The sequence below is a fragment of the Macrobrachium nipponense genome, chromosome 20, assembly GCF_015104395.2.
Source record: "Macrobrachium nipponense isolate FS-2020 chromosome 20, ASM1510439v2, whole genome shotgun sequence".
NCBI classification, from domain to species: Eukaryota; Metazoa; Arthropoda; class Malacostraca; order Decapoda; family Palaemonidae; genus Macrobrachium; species Macrobrachium nipponense.
In genome coordinates, this window is record NC_061089.1 from 20,233,838 (window position 1) to 20,258,668 (window position 24,831).

The 24,831-nt window shown below is 35.7% G+C and overlaps 2 protein-coding genes across 2 annotated transcripts in view; one reads left to right on the top strand and one right to left on the bottom strand.

Moving 5' to 3' along the window:
- LOC135222858 (uncharacterized) overlaps nucleotides 1-5,514 on the top strand; it is a 7,263-nt gene extending 1,749 nt beyond the window's left edge. The window contains exons 4-6 of the mRNA XM_064261198.1: nucleotides 3,732-3,872; nucleotides 4,615-4,761; nucleotides 5,262-5,514. Of these exons, the coding sequence (XP_064117268.1) occupies nucleotides 3,732-3,872; nucleotides 4,615-4,761; nucleotides 5,262-5,269 (296 nt within the window). The 3' untranslated portion in view covers nucleotides 5,270-5,514. The remainder of the gene's footprint in view (nucleotides 1-3,731; nucleotides 3,873-4,614; nucleotides 4,762-5,261) is intronic.
- The window catches only part of LOC135222864 (tektin-2-like), a 72,998-nt gene extending 54,825 nt beyond the window's left edge, over nucleotides 1-18,173 (bottom strand). The window contains exon 1 of the mRNA XM_064261212.1: nucleotides 17,793-18,173. The gene's annotated coding sequence lies outside the window, so the exon portion shown is untranslated. The remainder of the gene's footprint in view (nucleotides 1-17,792) is intronic.
- Nucleotides 18,174-24,831: the final 6,658 nt, after the last annotated feature.

Here is a 24,831-nt window from a genome sequence, read left to right on the forward strand (position 1 = left end):
CCAAGCGCTTTCGTCTTTACTCAGACATTGTCAAGGAGTTAATGAAGTACAATTGGAGAGAAAGGTCTCGGGTACAAAACAAGATCAAGAATACCAGATGGTTAATTGTCAAAAGGGTAAAAATTAAAAGAGATAATCCAGGATTATCAGATATAACTCGGTCACAAACCTAACCAAAATTACAAAGTACCTTTACAGTCCAAAACATGTAAAAACTGAATATATTAATTTTGTTGCTCATATTTATCTACAACTTTTTTTCATAATGAAAGCATCAAGTTTAAATAAACCAAGACTTAAATTTGGAACATTTCTATTATTTGACTTGATGAAACAAGATTCATTGATATTCCTTTTAACTGTGTCATTACATGGGATTAAGGCTCTTGCTTGATTCCAGTTAATAGGATGGTCTAAATCTCTCATATGTACGAATAATGCATTCGATATTTGCCCAGTTCTCACAGAATATTGATGTTGTTTGAGACGTTGTGAAAGAGATTTACTGGTCTGTCCGTAATAGACTTTATCACACTTTTTGCAAGGAATTTCATATATGCAGCCTGGAAGATCTTTAGGAGAATTTTTGATTACTAAACTCTTGACATTAATATTACTGAAAACAACATTTATGTTAAAAAGCTTTAAAATTCCAGGAATATCTAAAAACCTTTCATCATAGGGTAATTTTAGTATGTTATGCTTACTAAATTCAAGTTTGTCATTAGTTGAATAAAATGTTTTTCTAGCTCTTTTCCATGCCACATCTACAAAAGTCCTTGGGTATTTAAGTTTCAATGCAATATCATAAATAGTTTTAATTTCAGTGTCAATAAACTGCGGGCTACAGACACGTAAAGCCCTTAGGAAGATCCAAGAAAAAACAGAGAATTTATCATTTTGATGGTGATTGGAGTAGTAATGAACAAAAGAAGCAATGTTAGTTGATTTTCGAAAGACTGAAAAGGTGAAATTTCTATCATTTCTATGGCCAGTTACATCAAGAAAATTCAAATTACAATTTTTTTCTTCCTCTACAGTAAATTTTATAGAAGGGACTAAATTATTGAGATTATTAAGGAATTCCTGGAGATTTTTGTGAACTGGCCAAATACAGAAGATATCATCCACATATCTAAACCAAATAACTTTTTGGGGCAAAATTCTTGGTAAGAGTTTTGTCTCAAAAAATTCCATGTAAATATTGCTGAGGACAGGAGATAAGGGATTACCCATAGCCATGCCAAACTTTTGTACAAAAAATTCTTCATTAAAAAAAAAATTTACTATCTTTGATACATAACCTTATGAGACTAATGAGGTTTGCTACACTTAAGGGAATGTCATGACGTTCTAATTCCTCCTCCAAATATTCAAGTAAGTCATCTACAGGCACTTTTGTAAATAAAGAGACAACATCAAAACTAACCATATTAAAATCAAAATTCAAATTTAAACTATTCAATTTGTTTATAAAATCAACATTGTTTTTAACATTCGTGTTAGAAATGTTTCCTACCAAAGGAGTAAGATTTTTTACAAGCCATTTAGATAAATTATACGTAACTAAGCCCATTGAACTAATGATTGGTCTGATAAGGTTATTGATTTTATGTGTCTTGACTAAACCATACATATAAGGTAGGGAGGCGCATTGCGGTGTAAACTGTTTAATTGAATGGTCAAAGCCCTTCAAAATGGATTTAATTTGTTTATTAAAATGGGAGTTCACTGTCTGTGTAGGGTCAGACCTCAGTTTCGTATAAGTATCAGTATCATTTAGCAATGTCATTATTTTACTTATATAGTCACTTTTATTCATTATTACCACTTCATTAAATTTATCTGCTTTTATCACTTTCACTGTTTCGTCTTCTTTAATTTTCTTAAAAGCCTGAAGGAATCTCACGGGTACATTAGGGGGAGAAGGTTTACTCATAGCAACATACACAATACCTTTACAAATATTGATATAATCAGGGCATAGGTTTTGATTAAATTTTTCTAAATAACAAAAGGATTTAGAGATGTCGACACAGTCCAGGTTACCATTAAATACACCAAAGCTTAACCCATATCGAAAAGGTTTTTAGATATTCCTAGAATTTTAAAGCTTTTTAACATAAATGTTGTTTTCAGTAATATTAATGTCAAGAGTTTAGTAATCAAAAATTCTCCTAAAGATCTTCCAGGCTGCATATATGAAATTCCTTGCAAAAAGTGTGATAAAGTCTATTACGGACAGACTGGTAAATCTCTTTCACAACGTCTCAAACAACGTCAATATTCTGTGAGAACTGGGCAAATATCGAATGCATTATTCGTACATATGAGAGATTTAGACCATCCTATTAACTGGAGTCAAGCAAGAGCCTTAATCCCATGTAATGACTCGGTTAAAAGGAATATCATTGAATCTTGTTTCATCAAGTCAAATAATAGAAATGTTCCAAATTTAAGTCTTGGTTTATTTAAACTTGATGCTTTCATTATGAAAAAGTTGTAGATAAATATAAGCAACAAAATTAATATATTCAGTTTTTACATGTTTTGGACTGTAAAGGTACTTTGTAATTTTGGTTAGGTTTGTGACCGAGTGATATCCGATAATCCTGGATTATCTCTTTTAATTTTTACCCTTTAGACAATTAACCATCTGGTATTTTTTATCTTGTTTTGTACCTGAGACCTTTCTCTCCAATTGTACTTCATTAACTCCTTGACAATGTCTGAGTAAAGACGAAAGCGCTTGGATTTCTGACTATCATTTTCCTGTGGGATTCGCTTATATATACATATATATATATATATATAATATATATATATATATATATATATATATATATATGTATATATATATATTAATATATGATATATATATATATATATATATATATATATATATATATATTATATATATATATATATACAATAATATACACATAACATATATCAAAGGTTCGAATATCTAGTTATCATTTGGTTACCGAATCTCAGATCAATAGGCGTTTATCGAGAAACGTTTCGTGCCATCCTGACAAATTATCAGTAAGTAATATAAAAATAATTCGCATCTGTAAAGTATGAAATTAAAGTTTACTTGCTAATTTAAAAAGGAACATATAAAAAACTAAATTTATTCATAAAAACTAGTTGGTAAGAACTAAAAAGACTAAAATTATTCACAAGGTGACATTAAAATTGACGAAATTTAAGATTAAACAAGAATATTAACCTTTACAAAGTGAAGAATAAGAAAGGAATAAACTCTTATTGACCTTCTAAGTTTCGGTAAATCTACTGATACTATCTTTCTATCTATCTATCTATCTATATATATATATATATATATATAATATATATATTATTATATATATATATATATATATATAATATATGTATACAGATTAGTATGTATATACCTGTGAGTACATTATATAACATATATATAGATAGCATTATATAGAGATATATAGATATATAATATATATATACATATGAAACAGCGTATGGCAATATACTGATAGAAAAATTAACACAAATAACTGAAGGGCTTATAGTGGACCGAGTGTGAGTTTGGACAAGAAAGAAGGTGTATCGTTCAACATTTTTTTCTTCCACAGCAGCTCGGATATAAAGAACAGAGTAGAAGGTAAAATCAATAGGATTCGATTTCTAAATTCAGCTTTGTCATATCATAAACGCTTAGAATTGGTACTTTTTCTTTGCAGATACGAGCATATGTATAGAGAAAAATGGTTGCTTAGAGCGTAACGGATACTGCCTGAAAGAGCGACGTTGGTCTACCTGTGACAAGGAGGTAGATTCCTACTTCTGCCTGGGTGACAATTGTGCTTGCTGTAGAGAGACTGGTAAGTCTTTTCCTAGAATTATTTTTATAACCAGAAACATGCGGCACGAATAGATGAGATTGACTGATCAGGTTGTTTGAGTTTAATTTCATATTCATAGGACTATAAAAAGATTTTTTCATGAATATCTTTGGCTTCAGTCCTGCTGATACTGTTGACCAGTATTGTTTTTCATGGGTGCCCACACACATAAGGGCAAGGGGGGCCACTTGCCCTCAGCCCCCGAAATCCTGAGGTTACATTTCTTTTTCAAGTGAACAGTGAATAACTTGAAAAAAATGTACATTACATTTATTTAACTACATCGCTTAGTTTTCCTGCTATTATACAACACAATCTTTCGTTTTAAGTAAATGAAAGGTATTCTTATTATATTGTATAAGATTTGTATGCAATATATATCTGCGTTATTCTTTCAAGAAATGTTTGATTTCAGTTGAACAGTACTATATCGAACTATTGAAAAAAGGTCAATGTAGGTAACATTCTGTATTTTTTTTATTGCATCTTTCTTCACTTAAATTATTGGAATCACAATTCCACTGCTAACCGGATTGCCATGAAAACACCTTTGGAGATTACCTTCTCTTCTAAATCAAATGCCTGTTAAAGTTTGTTCTTTCTTCTTTCAAACAAGTTCACCATAGCGCCTCCGCACTTCACAGACAGTTGAATAATAGTCACTAGCTCTAAAATGATCCACAAGCTGATGTTAGACTGACACATTTGTATTTACCGCCAGAATGTGTTCGTTCCAATAAGTGCCGCAGTATGGGAGGCTACTGTTACCGAAAGAAGTCAGATCCTTCGAAGCAACACATCTGCAATGGTTCAACGATTTCCGGTTGCTGTGGAGGCGTTGATTGCATGTGCTGCGTTCCGAATTCAGGTAAGAACAATAAACGGCAGTGTGGAAACTTGAATAGTTTGATTGTAGCAAGGGAAAGAGAGGGAGACAGGGTAGCTGGAGTGGTGGTCGTGGGGTTGGGAGGTTTAAGGGTGGGCCGGGAGCCTCTTCAGACGTGAACATTATTGAGAACAGCTTTCTGGCCGATGCTAGTTATTCTTTTTTTCTTAGTTACATTTTTTGCAAGCAGAGCAGGCCTATTCAGCAGTAAGGTTTATCATAAATATCATTTGTCCCTTTTGTTAATTTCGCTTTCCGTATTACTTTCGAGATTAGAATTAGACCATTTTCACAAAAGTTTGAATAGTTAACTAAGAATGTTTTGTCTTATCTATCCGCTTTCAACTTTAGGGTGTTTATCTAATGTGTCTCTATCATACAATGAACTGTTGATTTCAGTTGATACGAAAAATATTATCCTGATAACATTCTCAAGTTTTATCTTAACAAATAAGTGACTAATCTCATTTTGGCCTTTATAGGAAAGTAAGAAGCAGCATGTGCGTGCTACTCTACTGCTTACCCTGATGGGGAGCTTCCTATGCAAGAGAGAAGTCATCGTGTATATTTCACTTTACTTGTGACGTTCATTGGATTTTTTGTTAACTTCTTCTAAGACATGCTCCCGTCGCTGTTACTGAAGAGTCGCATGATTGGTGCTATCTCAAAATTTGTAATTGCTTCGACACTAAGTTACTGAAATTCGCCTCAAAATACATTTCCCTTTGGCTTCCATGATTTGTTTGCCTATCCTTATGGAAAAGACCTATACCAGCTGTTCAAGGTTAAAAACAAGCGTCTTGATTAATTAAACATCGGCACTAGATCAGTGTCCAACCCTTCTGGTGTGCCTAAGAACCCAACTGACAGTATCTCGTGCTATTTACTTTCTACACGACTGGGGTAATATATGGAGTACCCTTTTATGCAAATTCGTTGACTCCTATCTAAAAAGTATTATGTATAGATTATTGTATGAATCTTTGGCTACTAAGGAAAGACTGAAGATATTGAATATTGCTGATAATAATTTTTGCAATAAATGTATGGAAAATGAAAATCATCTGCATGTTGTTTATTTTTGTAAAAATGTAAAAAAAATTTGGAAGTGGTTCCAGAAATTGTTTGAAGAGGTATGTGATATAAAAGTTCAGTATCCAATAAAAGTATTGATGTTGGATTTCGATTATAAAGAAAAGAAAAATACATTAAGTATACTTATTATTGAGTATGTAAATTGTTTGTGGTATAGCAGAGCAGAGGTGTTACCAAGTCAAAAAATTTCAATACTAAAATGAAAAATAAAGTACACAAAATGGGTATTATCAAATGCATATGAACGTGAAAAACATTTCACAAGTAAGTATGTGAATAATATTTGAATTCATATAATTAATGTACTTAGTATGTTATATTGTGAAAAGTTGTTATATAATTAGTTGATATTTGTAATAAAATTTTAATTAAAAAAAAAAAAAAATGGGCAAGCCGTCACCTACCTCCCTTCGTCATTGTCACCTACGTATTAACCTGTAAACTCCCTCATGGTACCCTTTCTCATTATCCTGTCATCTGACTCCATCTCCTAATATTATTCATAAATCTTTATTCTCAAACAATCAGATTCTTATAGATATAGTTTCATTGTCGTGTCATAATCCATATCTGTATAGCAAAACAGATAGCACTAGGCTAGCGTATAATCCTACTTTCGTACGCAAGTTCGGTCTATTTGATTTCCAAACCATATTCTTTATGGCCGTTGCGTTCTTGTTTTTCTGTAATTTACCAAACCATCATGAAACATAATAGTGAAATAGTCTGAATACATTCAGGAGAGTAAATTGCATGTACTACGTACATATGACGAAAATTATTATCACTTGCTCCTGTGACCTCTCGGGCTTCAGAGTGACTCACTGGCAGTGGCCAAAAAGGTAATAATAATAATAATAAAAAGAAAACTTTACGTTCCTCCTCCCCTCACCCCCACTTCTCAAGCACATCTATTTTTTTTTTTTATCTTTCTTTCTTCCCCTTTTTTCGGATGAAGTCCATCAAACCTCCACCGGTATGTTAATCCCACTTGACTTTTACGCACAAGTAATGGGTAGTAAAAATACGACTCATTAGTCTATCAGAATTCAAATGAAGGCAGTCAAATATTCTGCTGTGGGTCACATGAATGACATCTTAACCTAACTAACCAGGAATATGTGGTGGACAGCATAAATTGACAGTGGTCGCCATTAAGCAAATATAATTTGAATATTAATCGGAGCATCTCTTTGAAAGTTGACTGGCCTACTTGACGTAAGCAAGACGCGCCGTAAAATTTGATCAAAATGACCGATCGTCTTCATGAAGGACAAACTAAATCAATTTCAACTTCTAGATTAGTTGCCTCTGAGTCGCTCTGATTTGATGTTCACTTATATTTCAGGGAACTAGGAAAGGAATTGTACTGAGGAAAATATTTCCGAGTCTTAAGAGGTCAACTGTAATAAATGGACTTGAATAACTTTAATTAACGATTGGAGAGTCGGATATAAGTTGCACAAAATCTCAAGGCTCCATATCTCAATAACTATCCTGTGAATCAGTGTAAAAAAAAAAAAAAAAAAAAAAAAAAAAATCCTAAATTTCCTACTTTTTCAGTACTTGGGTTTCCCATAACTAATGTGGTGGTCCAGAGGATATAATAACACGATATAAAGCTTGAGAAAAATATGCGTTTATACAATAATTGACGCTTGTCACTTTCATTGGTATATTTCACGTTATTCATTGGTACCGTTTTCCATTCGTATATAGAGTAAGTTTAATTACAAATATCAAAGCAATTAATCCTCAGACCGCATATCATGAACACCCTAAACCAACAATAACAGTGGGTTGTTGATGATCATATTATTCTCCGTACTTCAACTTTCTAAAATTCAGAAGTTATTATACCAAAGCATCATTCAGACAAGGATTTTTTTGAGCCAATTTCCTAAAATATTACGTTTTATTTACTTTCGATGATACATTTCCCTACAAAACAGGATTTATCAGGTCTCAAATTTTAAGTTGAATTAGGACCACGTGACATCTAAGTAAGCATGCTTAAGAGTTGGTTGACCGTTAGGCTTTAGGCCTATGTGGTGAACATACCGACAAAGTGAAAAGGTCCTGGATGCTGCACATCATGAATACCAAAAGGAATCGGTACCATTTCTGGATATGATTAGTTATTGGACTGCTTCCAAAGTAAACAGAATCTAAACTAAAGGGTTCATAATGTTCACACGCAACCCCTAAAACAATTGACGTTATCACTAAAGAATTAAACTTGCATCTGAGGACACTGACAATTTTTCCATAAAAATAAACAGATTTCGTGTCTTCCAGTTAGAAAATACAATTGCCAAAACAATAATGTTCCTGGCAAATCAGTCCTCAAGTATTCTCGTGTAAATGACTGGACATTGATTTTTGTGTGCTGTCTCAAAAGTTACGCATTTGTATACAAGACTGTAAGAACGTAAGAAGGTATGTTATATGAACCCAACATATAGTTTGATGATTCCCCACCCCCCCACACACACAACAAACCCCCCATACTCCAAACTCTGGATGTGTAATTTCGACTAAAAACTCGAAAGATGGAAGATGAGACTATCACAGGTTTCCAGACTATTTTCCTCAGCCTAATGGTGTTTCAAACAAGGCGCGCGGGATCGCTCTTACAAAATTAGACAGTATTTCCTTGGCCATATTTCAATGCTTAAATCCAAACAAAAGTGTTCACGTTAAAACAAGGAAACAAGAAAAGATCCTGTCCATCTAAGACGCTGTTTCTTAAAGTGTGGTCCGGACCGAGGAATGTTCCAAGGGGTCCGCAGGATAATTTGGCCGTCGGGATCAGATAAATTTTAGGCAAAATTGCAAAATGAATAATGTTGTGAAAGTTATTTTAAGTAAAACGTAAGCATTTATGTTGAAGACATGCCATTAATAAATAATTCAGTAACAATTTGAGTGTATACACCGAGAGAAATGATCACAATAAGGAGTCCGCTACTTGAGTCATTTTAATAAAAGGGGTGCGCTGCACAAGAAAGTTTAAGAAACACTGATCTAAGATGTGATCATGTAAAAGCAAACCTTACCTAGGTCAGGATGTGAACTTCTCTCTAGACACATTCACGTCAATTCACCATCCACAAAGTTCCCTAGACACATTTTTGTACTTGAAATAGCAAGTGCCCTTGACATTAGTTCTGATTACTGCTCTAATGTATGCACCTAAGGTTTATTGTGGTCATAAAATGTTTACTGGTCTATAAACGACAGTGATTCATGCCTCCGACTAATATATATTTGGAATAAGTATCAAAATTAGGCCAAAGGCCAAGGACTAGGACATGAGGCCATTGAGCGCTGAAAATAATGTTGAGAAATGTTAGGAGAGGGTGGAAAGTAAGACTGAAGAAAGAGAATATGAACAGAGGTATAGTAAAAGGGATGAAAGGGGTTACAGCTAGGGGCCGAAGGGACGCTGCAAAGAACCTTTAGTTATTCATATACCCTCCAGGGAGCTATTCGATTAATAAATGAATTTGAAGGCCTCTTGCTACGTGCTCCACCATATAAAGTTTACAGCCAAATTACCTTCAGCTGTTACTTTCACATTCAATAGATATTCACGTCACTGTGCCCGAAAAAATCCTTTAATTAAAAGACCCAGTGTAAGATTGATGGTAAATCAAAATCAGTTCCAGGAAAGTTCCAGGAATAAAAAGAAATATAAAATTTATTACTTGCTTTTTATTGAATGTATATCTGGCTGAGCTAATCAAAGTATATATCCATTATACATAAGCATATTTATCTGCGTACCCATAGAGTTGATTCATCCAAACATTGCGTAAATATATGCATGTATATGTATATTATACACATAGGCTATATATATTTGTATCATATCATATATATATTATATATATATATATATATATATATATTATAATATATATATACATATATTATATATATGCAATGTTTGGATGAATCTGTTCCATTGGTACGCAGATGGATATACGTATTGCTTATGTACAAGGGCATATACTTTAGTTAGCTCAGCCATGAACATTCAATAGCAAGCAAGTAATGAACTTTACATTTCTTTTTATCTTACACTAAGTCCTTTAAAGGATTGTACAAGAACATATATATATATATATATATATATATATATATATATATATATATATATATATATATATGGCATTTGTAAACTATGAGAAAGCTTTTGATTCTGTCCAAACTTCAGCAGTAATGAAAGCCCTTCAAAAGCAGGGATTAGATGAATCTTATGTTACAACACTTAAAGATAGCTATATGGGTAGTACAGCAATTCTAAAACTATATAAAGACAGTGAGAAATTTCCGACTGAGAAAGGAGTTAGTCAGGGAGACCCCATCTCTCCTAAATAATTCACAGCGTGCCCAGAAGAAGTTTTTAAGAATTTGGATTGGGAAAATGTAGGAATTAACATTAATGGGGAATACCTTAACAACTTAAGATTTGCAAATGACTTAGTTCTACTCAGTGAATCAAGGGAGGAATTACAAAAGATCATAAAAGATTTTAATAGAAAAAGCAGAAATGTAGGACTGAAAATGAATATGAGTAAAACTAAGATAATGTTCAACGAAAAGGCAGAGAGACAACAGATAAGGGTTGTGGACGAACCTCTAGAGATTGTTTATGAATATACGTATTTAGGACAGACAGTAAGTGTTTCTCCAGGACATGAGACCAAAATTAAAAGACGGATAAGCATGGGATGGAGAGCTTTTGGTTAACAAAAAGAGATTATGAAAAGTTAAATACCACTTTCTCTAAAAAGAAAAGTATTTAATCAGATGGTCCTACCAGTATTAACCTATGCATCAGAAACTTGGAGTCTTACTAAAGCCCTAAAACATAAGCAAGTTACAACTCAAAGAGCTATGGAAAGAATAATGATGGGAATAACATTAAGAGACAGAAACAGAGCAACATGGATACGAGAGCAAACTAAAGTAGAGGATATTCTAACGATAAGTAAGAAAAAATGGGCGTGGGCAGGACAAACAATGACAATGTCAGATAATAGATAGATGAAAAGAATAACAGAATGCGTCCCTAGAGATTGCAAACGAAGCAGGGAAAGGAAGAGAAGACGATGGATTGACGAACTAAGAAAATTCGCGGGTTTAGACTGGCATAGAAAGACCAGGAACAGACGGAAGTGGCCTTTGTCTTGCAGTGGACTAGCAATGGCTGGTGATAATGATGATGAAATATATATATATATATATATATATATATATATATATATATATATATATATATATATATATATATTATTTGTGGGTGTGTAAGCCTAAAGACCTCTTAACTTCTCCATGTCCTAACAGTTTTAAATACTCTTACCACGGCAAGCCTTCAAAACTATTTTGTTTAAACACTTTACCCGCTCATGTTTTCATCACCCGTAGCTAAAATAGTGTAACGACATTCTAATGGGATCACAAACTTTTAGTAATTTCAAATGACCTTTGATATTTATTTACGAAATTCTGTAAATAACGAATCGTTCACAGCGATACCTCGAATCTGCATGCATTTAAGCTATGTATACATGGTCTATTAACTTGTAAATTCATTACAAGGTCTATGGAGGAAGTCCAGTAAACAACTAACTCGTTAAGAAGAAGAAGAAGAAGAAGAAGAAGAAGAAGAAGAAGACGAACGATCCATAAAGAGAGACGTTCTCTAGTCTGTTCAGGTACACCTAGTTACACCTTCCCATCGAAGTGCATGATGAGCTCGATTTTCGAAGGGGTAGGACGCTGCTGACCTGATTCCCTACTCATTAGTTTTTGCTCGCCTGACCTGATTATTCACTCATTATTTTTCGTTCGTTCTCGTCAATACGGTTACATTTGTCAGATGTGCATCGAAATTTAAGATGTCCGTCATTTCGCATATATGTACATACTCGAGTATTAAGTAGTATTAAACTAATAGCACTAAAACACACATACGCACACATATATGTGTATTTATATATATACATATATAGGATATAACACAATTTCCTGTCAAGTAATACAAATGTCAATAGCCTTATGTTGTGATAAAACATTTTTACGCAGTGAGAAAATCAGTTTCCACGCAGTCAAGTGACTCACTTTATAAACCAACTTAATTTGGGTCACGTCAACTTCGTGAAAATACTCCTAACAAGGCTCATTCATTTCTCTCATATTCGCATGACGATGAATTAACCAAGGTACTACGTGAGTCGATTATCATTCAATACACGCAGGAAACTTTTTTTCAGGCAAATGCTCCTGGAGTAATATGTATCTTTTCATTCGAGATCTGTTTACTAAATAACCATCTCTTCAGTGACCCAATAAAACAACTTCCCATTCTCCTAAAAGTTTATCTTTTTCCCTCTACTTATTACTTGTCATCTTATTCTCTCCACTTTATATCTCTCATTTACTCAATCCACCACTTGATAGTTTTATTACCTCTGCTCATCGTCCAATAACCACAAAACTCCATTGCTGACTCTATGACCTTATCCTAGAATTTCTCAAACCCCTCATAGTCTCCCTCTACCTGTATGTCTTTATCCCTATAATTTTCTTCATATGGTGGTCTCGCTTCCTTATGATCTAACTCTTTATTCTTTATCACATTTATAGCTAGATTTTAAACCCCTTTGACAACCTTAACTTAGCATTGCTTCAAGCAAATACTTTTCAGGCTGAATTCAGTCCTCATCTCACTAGAGTGCATTCATCATCTTGTTCTTCCACTACTCTTTATTACCACATTTTCTAACAAACTTTGCTTCACCTTTTCCCTAAGACTTTGCCGGAATAGAGGAACCTGCCTCTAGGAGGTTATTATTTCTGTAGTGGATTGTAAAAGGAACCAAGGAATAATCTTTCAAATCTTTCTGTGAATGCACTGCGCTATGATAATACTTCTTATTTTATCGTTTTAACTAGACACGGTTTCCCTTAATTACAACGTTTTAAGTAACCAAATAATATTCAGTTTGGAAGTGACCTAAAAGAACTGACACTGACTGCCGATTTGTATGTCTGCATCAAAACATTCAACGTTCAGAAGTACCCTTTTTTTTATATCAGCTTCATCTGTTAAGCATTTCTAGCTAAACCACTAAAAGTTAGTAGTAGGATGTATATTAATGCCGGAATCATCAAAGACAGTGCAAGAGGCAAGGTTAAGATGGAATGGCCACCTGATGAGAAGAGAAGAGCAACACATGGCAAGAGAAGTGATGGACGTGGAGGTGGATGGAACACGAAGGAGAGGAAGACCTATGGCCAGGTGGAAAGATTGCATTAGAGATGATATGAGGGAGAAGGGGGTACGGGAGGAAATGACACAGGACAGAGATGGAAGAGACTTATTAAAAACGGCGACCCCGAATGGGGATAAAGCTGGGAGGAAGAAAAAAAGAGTAAGATGTATATTAATGAAGGTTTGTTAAACACTGAGAGATCATTGCTCAATACGGATCGTTATTTTTAAGTAAAGTGTCTGTGCCATTTTGTAGGTGGTTGCGAGATAATTCTCAGCTATTAGATTTCATTTTATTCACTGATTAAAGCTACATTTACTCACACGGGGCAACACAATGTCCACAGTCAACATTGGCGGGAAAATTAAAATTCTTCCATCAAAATAAAAGTTAATGTCCAACACGAATTTTCCGCTAATGTCTACTGTGGCATTATTGATTATCGCTACATAGGCCCACACATCTTCGAAGATCGCCCTAACGGAGATGTTCATCCTAAATTTTTAATAGATATTCTCCCTTTCTCAAATATGTTCCTATAGCTACACAATGCCGATTGATTTTCCAACATGACGAGCCACCACCACATTTTAGTAACCACGTAAGGCAGCACCTTAAACGGACATCTGAAAGGCGGATAGGCCGAGGAGGACTGCACAACTAGCCTAGATTTGATTTGATTTGATTTATATATTTTTGGCATTATGCCAAGCACTGGGGCAACTAAGGCCATTCAACGCTGAAACGGAAATCGACAGTAAAATGAGAAAAGTATTACAGGAGGAAAACCTAGCAGTTGCACTATGAAACAATTGTTAGGAGAAGGTGGACAGTAAGATAGAAGAGAATATAAACGGATGTACAATAAAAAGAATGATAGTAGTTGGGATACTGCAAATCAAGATGGAATAACATAAGGTTAGAGTCGGTCGCTCGGTTCCCGCACTGTGACGTTACAGGTGCGCGTCGACTGGGCAGTCCACTTAATGATTATGTTTTGCCAGTAATTTGTTGCTATGCTGATGTTCACAATTTCCATATAGGAAAATATTCTCTCTCTCTCTCTCTCTCAATCAATTAAAACACCGTTATATCAAGATATCTAAGACCTTACCACACAAAATATAATCTTGTTGGAATACAAATAACGAAAGTAACGAGGGTGAATGAATATTAAAAAAAACTTTCCAGACTTTTTATTGAATTAGCGTATTGTTCTTTTATTTACAAAAAATTACTGAAGAATTTTTTTCATTTTGTTTACATCTTTTTTAAGACATTCTGACTTCCTTTCAGCATTTAATATCTTCACCCTAAAATGTATTCCGCAGCTAATAAAGAACTTCATTACTTCCTCTGGAACATCAATGTTTAATTCCCTGAAAATATTAACTAATTTCGTAATCCCATCAACGCCTGGTTTCAACTGTTCCCCATGTAAAGATTTAAAGAGTTATTCCATTTCCTTTCAATTATTGACAAATTCAGGACTGGGTCTAAACAACACTTTCCTCCTCACATTGGAGATCCAGTCGTTGTTTAGGCCTTCGTTATCTGGGAATCCTAAGGAAGGATATTTATTTCTGTACTTATGAGCTATATAACCTCCCAGATAAGTCAAGGCTTTAATTTCTATACCATTTTCAGACTCTACTCCAAGATCTACAAAATCCTCTTCCTCCAGCTCATTAGGTAGACCTACCTGAGGAATTATCATCAAGAGATGAGCAGAGATACATAATTCAGTCTAAGTCAACATGACTGGAGTCACTTTCTTCTGGGGTTTTGGAAACCCAAGACTTACCTGGTTTCAAAACACTAGTATTATACATGGCGTGTTATCATCATTGGGTGCGACATTATAACAGTGATTGGTTAAAATGTTGTTCTTAGCTAACAACAAATTCCTCAGTCTACACTTGAACTCGGTCTATACTCTGACCCCACGATATCCCTTAGTGGGGTTCTTAAGAAATAAAAGATCTGGGCCTAATTATTGTCTGCACAGGAAGACTACTCAGAAGTAGGTCACTACGCACAGGCCTAATCACCTGTTCGAACAACTTTACATTCATAAAAAGAAAGTATAAAAAAAATTGGATAGCCTTAATCCGATAATTTCTTCATTCATTGCATAGGCTATGACTAATCTAATTTTGTACTTCATTTCAAGAATTTAGTCCAGGATACTTATCAACCGAAGATATGTCACTGAAAATTGCACTAATGAGATTGTAAACAAATTGTTAAACCATACCTGACTTTACGTCCTTAACAGGTAAATTTAAAGAGGGAACTGCGGTTTTCTTTAATCTGTGATAACTTCTCTGGTAAACTTGTGGTGACAGTTCATGTTGAAGATTTCTTTCGTAATCTTCTGTCCGGAAATGAACAGAACAAATCCTGGCATCCTTAACATTAATGCTATCACTTCTTTTACATGCATTAATTCATACTTTGGACACCTCGGGGTCTTTAGGGAACCTGTGAAAACAAACCCCTTTCTGTCTGGAACTATTAGTGCACCCAAATATGAAATACACACACATAATCGTGGACTGCAACAATGCAACTGACGGAGTGACAAGTGCATTGCCCAGTCGATGTGTTCCTGTGACGTCACAGAGAGAGGGAAATTAGCTATCGGATCCCTCGGTGAACACACCTTATGTTATTCCGTCTTGCTGCAAATAACCTTAAGTAATGCATACATTGCACCGAATGAGGTGCATTGACGGGACTAAGCCCCTACGGGGGCAACTAGCCTAGAAGATCACTAGACCTAACACTGCTGGACTAATATATCTGGGACACATGAAAATCCCTAATATACTGAAAACTAACAAACAGGAACGTCTGCTAACAATAATGGAAGCTACGCAGCACTTTTAAAACAAACCAGAAAATCCGAGAAAAGTACGTGTGAATGGATGTCCCAGTTAACAGGGAGCTGAAGAATACATACGTATACAATGAGCTTCGATTATTTGCGACAAACACGTGTACTTACTAAAAAGAAAAAAAGGCCAGCAATCAGTATCTTGTAAAGCAGATACTAAGTCAGGTACAAGGTATACACCGAATTCCAGAGCTAAATTACACAAACCCTTTAATCAGTAAACGTTAAAGTACATCCCTAACTATCCTAATTATTAGCAAATTCAAACCACAGGTTATTTACACATCAGTTCAAAATGCCTATTTTCCTCCTTAAAATAAGTCATATAACGTTTTGTAAATTCGATGCAACATAAACACTGACATTAATGTATTAAACTTTCCACGCTATAGCCTCCCCACTGAAACACCCGCACAAGTAGTAAATCTATAGTGTGGTCATTCGTAATCAAAACCTCAGACCGACTACTAAGGCAAGCACCATCGTGTCTTTAGATACAATATTATAATCAAGGAACCCTCTAAATTAAGCCAGGGAAGTGTATAAATAATCACTTCTTTTTTATATACTAGTTGTTGGCTGCGTATCGCCAATTCCTATATAATGTAGACAAACGTCTCGCCCAAAATGTAAGAAGATAAGGTGAGTTACCGGGCAGGTTGCCGGTAAAGATGGCGTGCACAGTGACATCACATGGCTAGCTTGATTACTGGAGCCTCTTTGAGTTCATAACATATTTGTTACAGAGGTAGATTAATAGTGCCCAAAACTATACCAGGAAAACTAAGGAAAGCACACAAGACATTAATCCACTACGCACCAGCATCGACAATGCAGCGTCTATTCAATGCGTTGCCAACTCATCTGAGGAATATATCAGGAGTGAGCGTAGATGTGTTTAAGAATAAGCTCGACAAATATCTAAGCTGCATCCGAGGCCATCCAAGATTGGAAGATGCTAAATATACCGGAAGATGCATTAGCAACTCTCTGGTAGACATTAGAGGTGCCTCACACTGAGGGACCTGGAGCAACCCGAACAAGATGTAAGGTCTGTAAGGTAAGGTAAGATAAGGAGATAATCTTCTTCCTCCCTTACCAAGCAAATTACTCACTATTTCATGCACATCAAAATAATTCTAACAAAATTTTGCCCTCTCTCTCTCTCTCTCTCTCTCTTTCGTGTTGAACAGTATTTTCTCTTAGCAGTTATTCTCAACAAAAATAGGTTTAGGCCTAATTCCCATGTTTACCAGTGAACAGTTTATTTCCATTAGGAATCGAATGGAAGATATTACCTACTGTAAGTGCTCTTTAATTAATTGCTAGAATTATCCTTATAAATCCATGGTTCATTCAGTTACGCAAAACGCTCTCCTCTCTCTCTCTCTCTCGAATAACTGTCCCCTTCCTTTGCCCGACAAATGATAGGCCCATTTCAGGCACATGCAAATAATATCAATAAAATGTTCGCGTGTCTCTCGTGTTGACTACAGTATAGTCTCTCACCCCCCCCCCCTTCACAGTTATTCTTAACCACGCATAGGTCTAGTCCTAATTTTAAATCTTATTACTCTTAATCAGTCAAATATGATTTACTTGCATTAGGAATCGAACTGAGGACATATTTCTGCACTTTAACTGATAGAAGTTGCATAAGCCTATATTATATCTATCACAATTTTTAAAGTAACAGGTAGACTAAATCAATTTAGAATCAAGATGTTAAATACCTAAATAATTAGTGGCACTATCATGCAGAGGTAAACGTTGGTTCGGTATGGCATCATCCTTCAATTTTCCTCTATTTGCAGGGCAATAGTTAAGCAATTCTTGCCTCAGGTTTCTTGCATAATCGTTGTTGAAAATGAACCGAGCATACTCGTGCGTTTTTGGTGTTTACTTATGGTGACTTCTGCTAATGTTCACGCACTTCCTACGCATTTTGGGATCTTTATGGAAACGATAAACGCTAACCTTTTCACTTCAAACATTGTCCCTTTCTGTGTTACAGCATCCATAAATAGCACGTATCACCATGGCAGTAACTTACTAAATCCAAAAATACTCAAGAATTGTCACAACTTTGTGAAAACTCCCGCCAAGATGTTACCACAAACAAGGGAAAGAAGGTACTGCCTTCCGTACCGACTACCGATGACGTCATGCGCGGGAGAGTTGAAAACTCGACTTCACATTTTCCTTTTACATCTTGGGCTCGCCATTATTACTGCTCAACAAAATACACATGTTCCACATCCAAATAGAATTCTTTTATATAATCATAATACACCTAAATGACCATTAACAGCACTTACCCAACGCAGACCCGACCTCTATATACGGCTCTGACTCTCTATGCTCTGACCCGACGTACCCGATAAATGCAATTCCAAGCCAAGTGTTCCCAGATAGTCCCGCAGCCCGGACCATTGAGATACAACGAACGAGATACCGACTGTAACCCCTAGTGGTATTTAGGAGTAGACTTGTAAACTGTGAAACTGACCGTCTGCCGAAAATATATGGGTGGCTTACTTAACAAGCACCACTAATTGCTCGTTAGATATTGGGTCTTGATCCAATATATGAGATACCAGATGAAACTGATATATAATATATCTGCAGACTCTACTGATTATAGAATGACCAGTGACAGACATTTTGGAGGGTGGGTTCCCCTGACAGACGCACTGAAAAGGGGGGGGGGGGCGGTTAAGTGGATCTAGATCCAACTTAGGAGATACCGAGTAAAATTTACACTACAATAGCACTGCACATCCTAGAATACTGTGGTGGTAATGACAGACGTTTTAGTGGGTGGTTACCCCCTGACAAACGCCCCACAACGAGTGGGGAGGGGAAACAGGATCTGCATCCAACATTGGAGATACCAAGTAAAATTTGTACTACAATAGCACTGCACATCCTAGAATGCTGTGATGGTAATGACAGACATTTTAGTGGGTGGTTACCCCCTGACAGACACCCCACAACGAGTGGGGAAGGGGAGACAGGATCTGCATCCAACATTGGAGATACCAAGTAAAATTTGTACTACAATAGCACTGCACATCCTAGAATGCTGTGATGGTAATGACAGACATTTTATTTTGTGTGGTTACCCCCATGACAGACGCCCCACAACGAGTGGGGAAGGGGAGACAGGATCTGCATCCAACATTGGAGATACCAAGTAAAATTTGTACTACAATTGCACTGCACATCCTAGAATGCTGTGATGGTAATGACAGACATTTTAGTGGGTGGTTACCCCCTGACAGACACCCCACAATGACATTTTAGTGGGTGGTTTAACCCTGACAGACACACCCTAACAGGTGGGCAAGGGGAAGGGCAAGCCCTGATAATGAATGTCTAGATTAGTATAGTGGGCTACTATTGACCCGTATTATACATTATCGTGATATATTTAATAAATATTTTTATCCTTTCTATATCCTTTGTATTTATCTAACACAGTGTTTCCCAACCTTTGGCACTTTGAGGAACCCCTGAGACAATTTACCTCATCCCAAGGAACTCCAATACACACACACACGCACACACACACACACACACCACACACACACACAACAACACACACACATATATATATATATATATATATATATATATATATATATATATATATATATAAGCATTTGTATTAATTACCTTTAGTAAAACAGAGGGGAAAAAATCTCGCACGATATGTTAAGATAAAAAAAATTATAGGACTACGATTTCTCACGCCATGTTTAACGAAAAATATATACTTATAAATAACAAATAATTAAATAAAACATGAATTCTTACAGAACACCTGGCGATCGTTCACGGAACCCTAAGGTTCTGCGGAACCCCGGTTGACGATGGCTGATCTAACATAAATTTTTTTTTATTTGTTTCATATAAATAAGTCATCTGTAGGCCCATAATAATTCAGTCATATTATTATTTTGTCAAGCAAGCAACTGACTTCAATTATAGTAGGGGAGCCCGGGGAGTATGCTACAGGGGTAAGTTGGCACACTCAAAATGACTTTAAAGTTTACCAATAGATGACGCTAATACCTATACTGTGTAATTGCCACGTGGTTCCTCAATTACCAGCAAAATTCTATAGAGATAGAACGTAGGAGCTCGAATTTATGAGGCAATTTTTTATTTTGATGGTAGTAAGTAAATATTTTAATCTTTCTGTTATTTGCTATAACATCTATACATTCATAAAGATTATTTTTCAATTATAGCATAGTTTTCCTTATGGTTTAAAGATTCTATACCATTAAAATTATTAATTCAAGCCTTCTTGGTGTGGACTGGTAAGCGTTTTTGTACCAAACGGTAGGGATGGGGCAAGTTGGCTCAAAACAAATGGGGCAAGTTGGCTCAAAACAAATGGGGCAAGTTGGCACACGTTATTTGATAACAATAGTAAGCATATTTATTTATATAATTTACTTTTTGTTTCTGGATTTTTGGAAGGATAATGAGATTAGTGTCCTATCATTTTCTCCACATTGTTCTCACAAGTTGCAGCCCCTGGATTTTAGTGTTTATAGACATCTGAAGAAATGTGTTAACAGGGCATGTGATACGTGGATGACTGGTAATCCAGGATCAAGTATGCCCATCTGTGACATTCCTGGCAAAGTTTCCTCGGCATTACCTCTAGCTGTCACTTATTCTGATGTTTTCAATTGGTTTAGGATTGATGGAATTTCAACATTGAATTACAGACTATTTCAAAATTTTCATTTTATGGGTGGTTATGTAACAGATTGAGAGATGTCCGAAAAGACACCTGGGCTTCAGATCAGTCATCAGCGTGAAACAGAGTTTAAGAACTGCTCCTGTTGATCCAGAAGAAAGGTCAGCTGAAGAGAGCCTGCGTTTGGTAAGCCATGAGAAGTGTGGGTCCAGTGCAGGGCATGTAATATGTGGGAGCATGAAGACTATGACGAGGATTTATTTCACACCTGCCACAATTAAAACTAGATGATGATCTGAAGTGATAGTAATGCCTTATATTTTGTATTTTGGAAATTCAGAGGGTATTTTTGCTATTTGATTTAAATGCAATGTAGTAATTTTCTTTTAATTATCAATGTGCCAACTTACCCCATAATGTTTGCCAACTTACCCCGTGGGGCAAGTTGGCACGAAAAGTTATTTTTTTCTAAAGCTTATTGTTATCTTATGTTGAAAGCAAAAAACAATTATTTTGCTCTATGATAAAGACGATTGTTAATATTTTTCAATGGTGGTAAGAATCTTGAAAAAATTATTGTTTTATATTCGCAATAACCAAAATTGTAAAGTGTGCCAACTAGCCCCGGTCTCCCCTACTCGCTTTAGCTTTGTTTACGAGATGAAAATTAATGTAGCGGTGGTTGGAAGACTGGCACTATAAAGTAGCATATAAGTTCTTATCATTATTAGAGTTATTGCTGTAAAATGTCTATGTACATAACATTTGTTAAATAGAGTTACGCACCCATCAAATTGATAGTAATACATATGTAATATATACGCTATAGTCAAGGTACAGATCATAATAATTGCGCTATAGCCTACTCGGTTTGTTTTATCGAAGCAGGACTACCTTCTTTTGGTTTCAACTGACTTTCATGCTGATGAAATCATGGATACATTTTTGTATTATCAGTTTTATGAATGAATATTTGTGTTAATATAGTGATTTTTTTTCGGCTGGTGTAAAATTCGTTAGATATAATACACCTGGCTGAGGAAGGACACAGAGAATCTCTGTTTTTTAAGCAATCTCTCTACACACCAAGTTATTTCGAACATTTCCATTCTCTCAAGAAGATTATGAATAAATACAAGAGCAAATTAGACCAAAAAAATAATCACCTACCATTAATGTAAAGAAAACAAGAGAAATGAAAAATTAGTGCGATTGTCAATTTTTTCTATCATTAATATTTAATGAGTCAGTGTTTAGCGAATTGTTAGGGTTTAGTGAGTAAGCGTTTAGTGAATGTTTATGAGTAAGTGTTTGATGAATGTTTAGGGTTTAGTGACTGTTTAATGTGTCAGTATTCAGTGAATGTTTGCTGAGTCTTTAGGGTTTAGTGAATGTTTTGTGAATGTTATTGAGTGAGTGTTTAGGGTTTTAGTGAAAGTTTTGCGAATTTTAAGTGAGCGTTTAGTGAATGTCTTGTGAATGTTAGTGTTTAGCAAATGTTTAGTATGTAAGTGTTTATTAAGTTTTTAATAAGTGGATGTTCATTCACTGTTTAGTATTTAATAAGTATTTATGGTTTGGTAAACATTTAATACTTAATGAGTGCTTAGGGTTTAGTGAATGTTTAGTATTCAATTAATGATTAGGATTAAGTGAGTGTTTAGTGAATGTTTACCGAGTGTTTGGGGTATAATAAGTATTTAGTAAATTTAGTGTTTCAAGTGTTTAGTGAGCGTTTAGTGTATAGTGAGTGCCTAGTGAGTGTTGGGTATTCAGAGTGTTTTGTGTGATTGAGTGTGTGTGAGTGTGTGTTAAGTGTGTGTGTGTGTGTGTGTATAGTGAAAGTATGCAAGTGTGAGTGCTTACTGAGTAAGTGCATTGTGTGTTGGTGTTTAGTGATTGTACTACATTACTGTTTAGTTGTACTTCGCTACCATATGCAAAGAAAGTCCTGCATTTACACAGGAACCGTTAATGCTTGACACTGCTTAGATCCAAGAGCAGATGCTTAGGCCTTGACCACAATGGTTGGAGTGCTAAGGCCTGTTTTCGTAAGGTAATTTTTCTCTGTGAAATTGGGTCGAATAATAACAACAACAACAACAACAATAATAATAATAATAATAATAATAATAATAATAATAATAATAATAATAATAATAATAATAATAATAATAATAATAATAATAATAATAATAATACAGCCAACTAAGAGGGGAAGACAACCACCCAGAAATTCCTGAAGCCGAACCAAGTAAGAGACTCTGGGAAAACATATGGAGCAACCCGGTATCACACAACAAACATGCAACATGGCTCCAGAAAGTCAAGGAAGAAGAAACAGGGAGAATAAAACAAAGATTCACAGAGATCACGACAGACACAGTCAGACACCAACTAAAGAAAATGCCAAACTGGAAAGCCCCAGGTCCCGATGAAGTCCATGGATCCTGGCTCAAAAACTTCAAGGCCCTACACCCACGAATAGCAGAACAGCTCCAGTATTGTAACACAAATCACCAAGCACCCAAATGGATGACCACAGGAAGAACATCCTTAGTACAAAAAGACAAGAGTAAGGGAAATATAGCCAGTAACTACAGGCCTATCACCTGCCTACCAATAATGTGGAAGTTACTAACAGCTATCATCAGTGAAAGGCTATACAACTACCTAGAGGAGACAAACACCATCCCCCACCAACAGAAAGGCTGCAGAAGGAAGTGTAGGGGCACAAAAGACCAGCTCCTGATAGACAAAATGGTAATGAAGAACAGTAAGAGAAGGAAACCAACCTAAGCATGGCATGGATAGACTATAAGAAAGCCTTCGACATGATACCACACACATGGCTAATAGAATGCCTGAAAATATATGGGGCAGAGGAAAACACCATCAGCTTCCTCAAAAATACAATGCGCAACTGGAATACAATACTTACAAGCTCTGGAATAAGACTAGCTGAGGTTAATATCAGGAGAGGGATCTTCCAGGGCGACTCACTGTCTCCACTACTCTTCGTAGTAGCCATGATTCCCATGACAAAAGTACTACAGAAGACGGATGCCGGGTACCAACTCAAAAAAAGAGGCAACAGAATCAACCATCTGATGTTCATGGACGACATCAAGCTGTATGGTAAGAGCATCAAGGAAATAGATACCCTAATCCACACTGTAAGGATTGTATCTGGGGACATCAGGATGGAGTTTGGAATAGAAAAATGCGCCTTAATCAACATACAAAAAGGCAAAGTAACGAGAACTGAAGGGATAAAGCTACCAGATGGGAGCAACATCAAACACATAGATGAGACAGGATACAAATACCTGGGAATAATGGAAGGAGGGGATATAAAACACCAAGAGATGAAGGACACGATCAGGAAAGAATATATGCAGAGACTCAAGGCGATACTTAAGTCAAAACTCAATGCCAGAAATATGATAAAAGCCATAAACACATGGGCAGTGCCAGTAATCAGATACAGCGCAGGAATAGTGGAATGGACGAAGGCAGAACTCCGCAGCATAGATCAGAAAACCAGGAAACATATGACAATACACAAAGCACTACACCCAAGAGCAAATACGGACAGACTATACATAACACGAAAGGAAGGAGGGAGAGGACTACTAAGTATAGAGGACTGCATCAACATCGAGAACAGAGCACTGGGGCAATATCTGAAAACCAGTGAAGACGAGTGGCTCAAGAGTGCATGGGAAGAAGGACTAATAAAAGTAGACGAAGACCCAGAAATATACAGAGACAGGAGAATGAGAGACAGAACAGAGGATTGGCACAACAAACCAATGCACGGACAATACATGAGACAGACTAAAGAACTAGCCAGCGATGACACATGGCAATGGCTACAGAGGGGAGAGCTAAAGAAGGAAACTGAAGGAATGATAACAGCGGCACAAGATCAGGCCCTAAGAACCAGATATATTCAAAGAACTATAGACGGAAATAACATCTCTCCCATATGTAGGAAGTGCAATACGAAAAATGAAACCATAAACCACATAGCAAGCGAATGCCCGGCACTT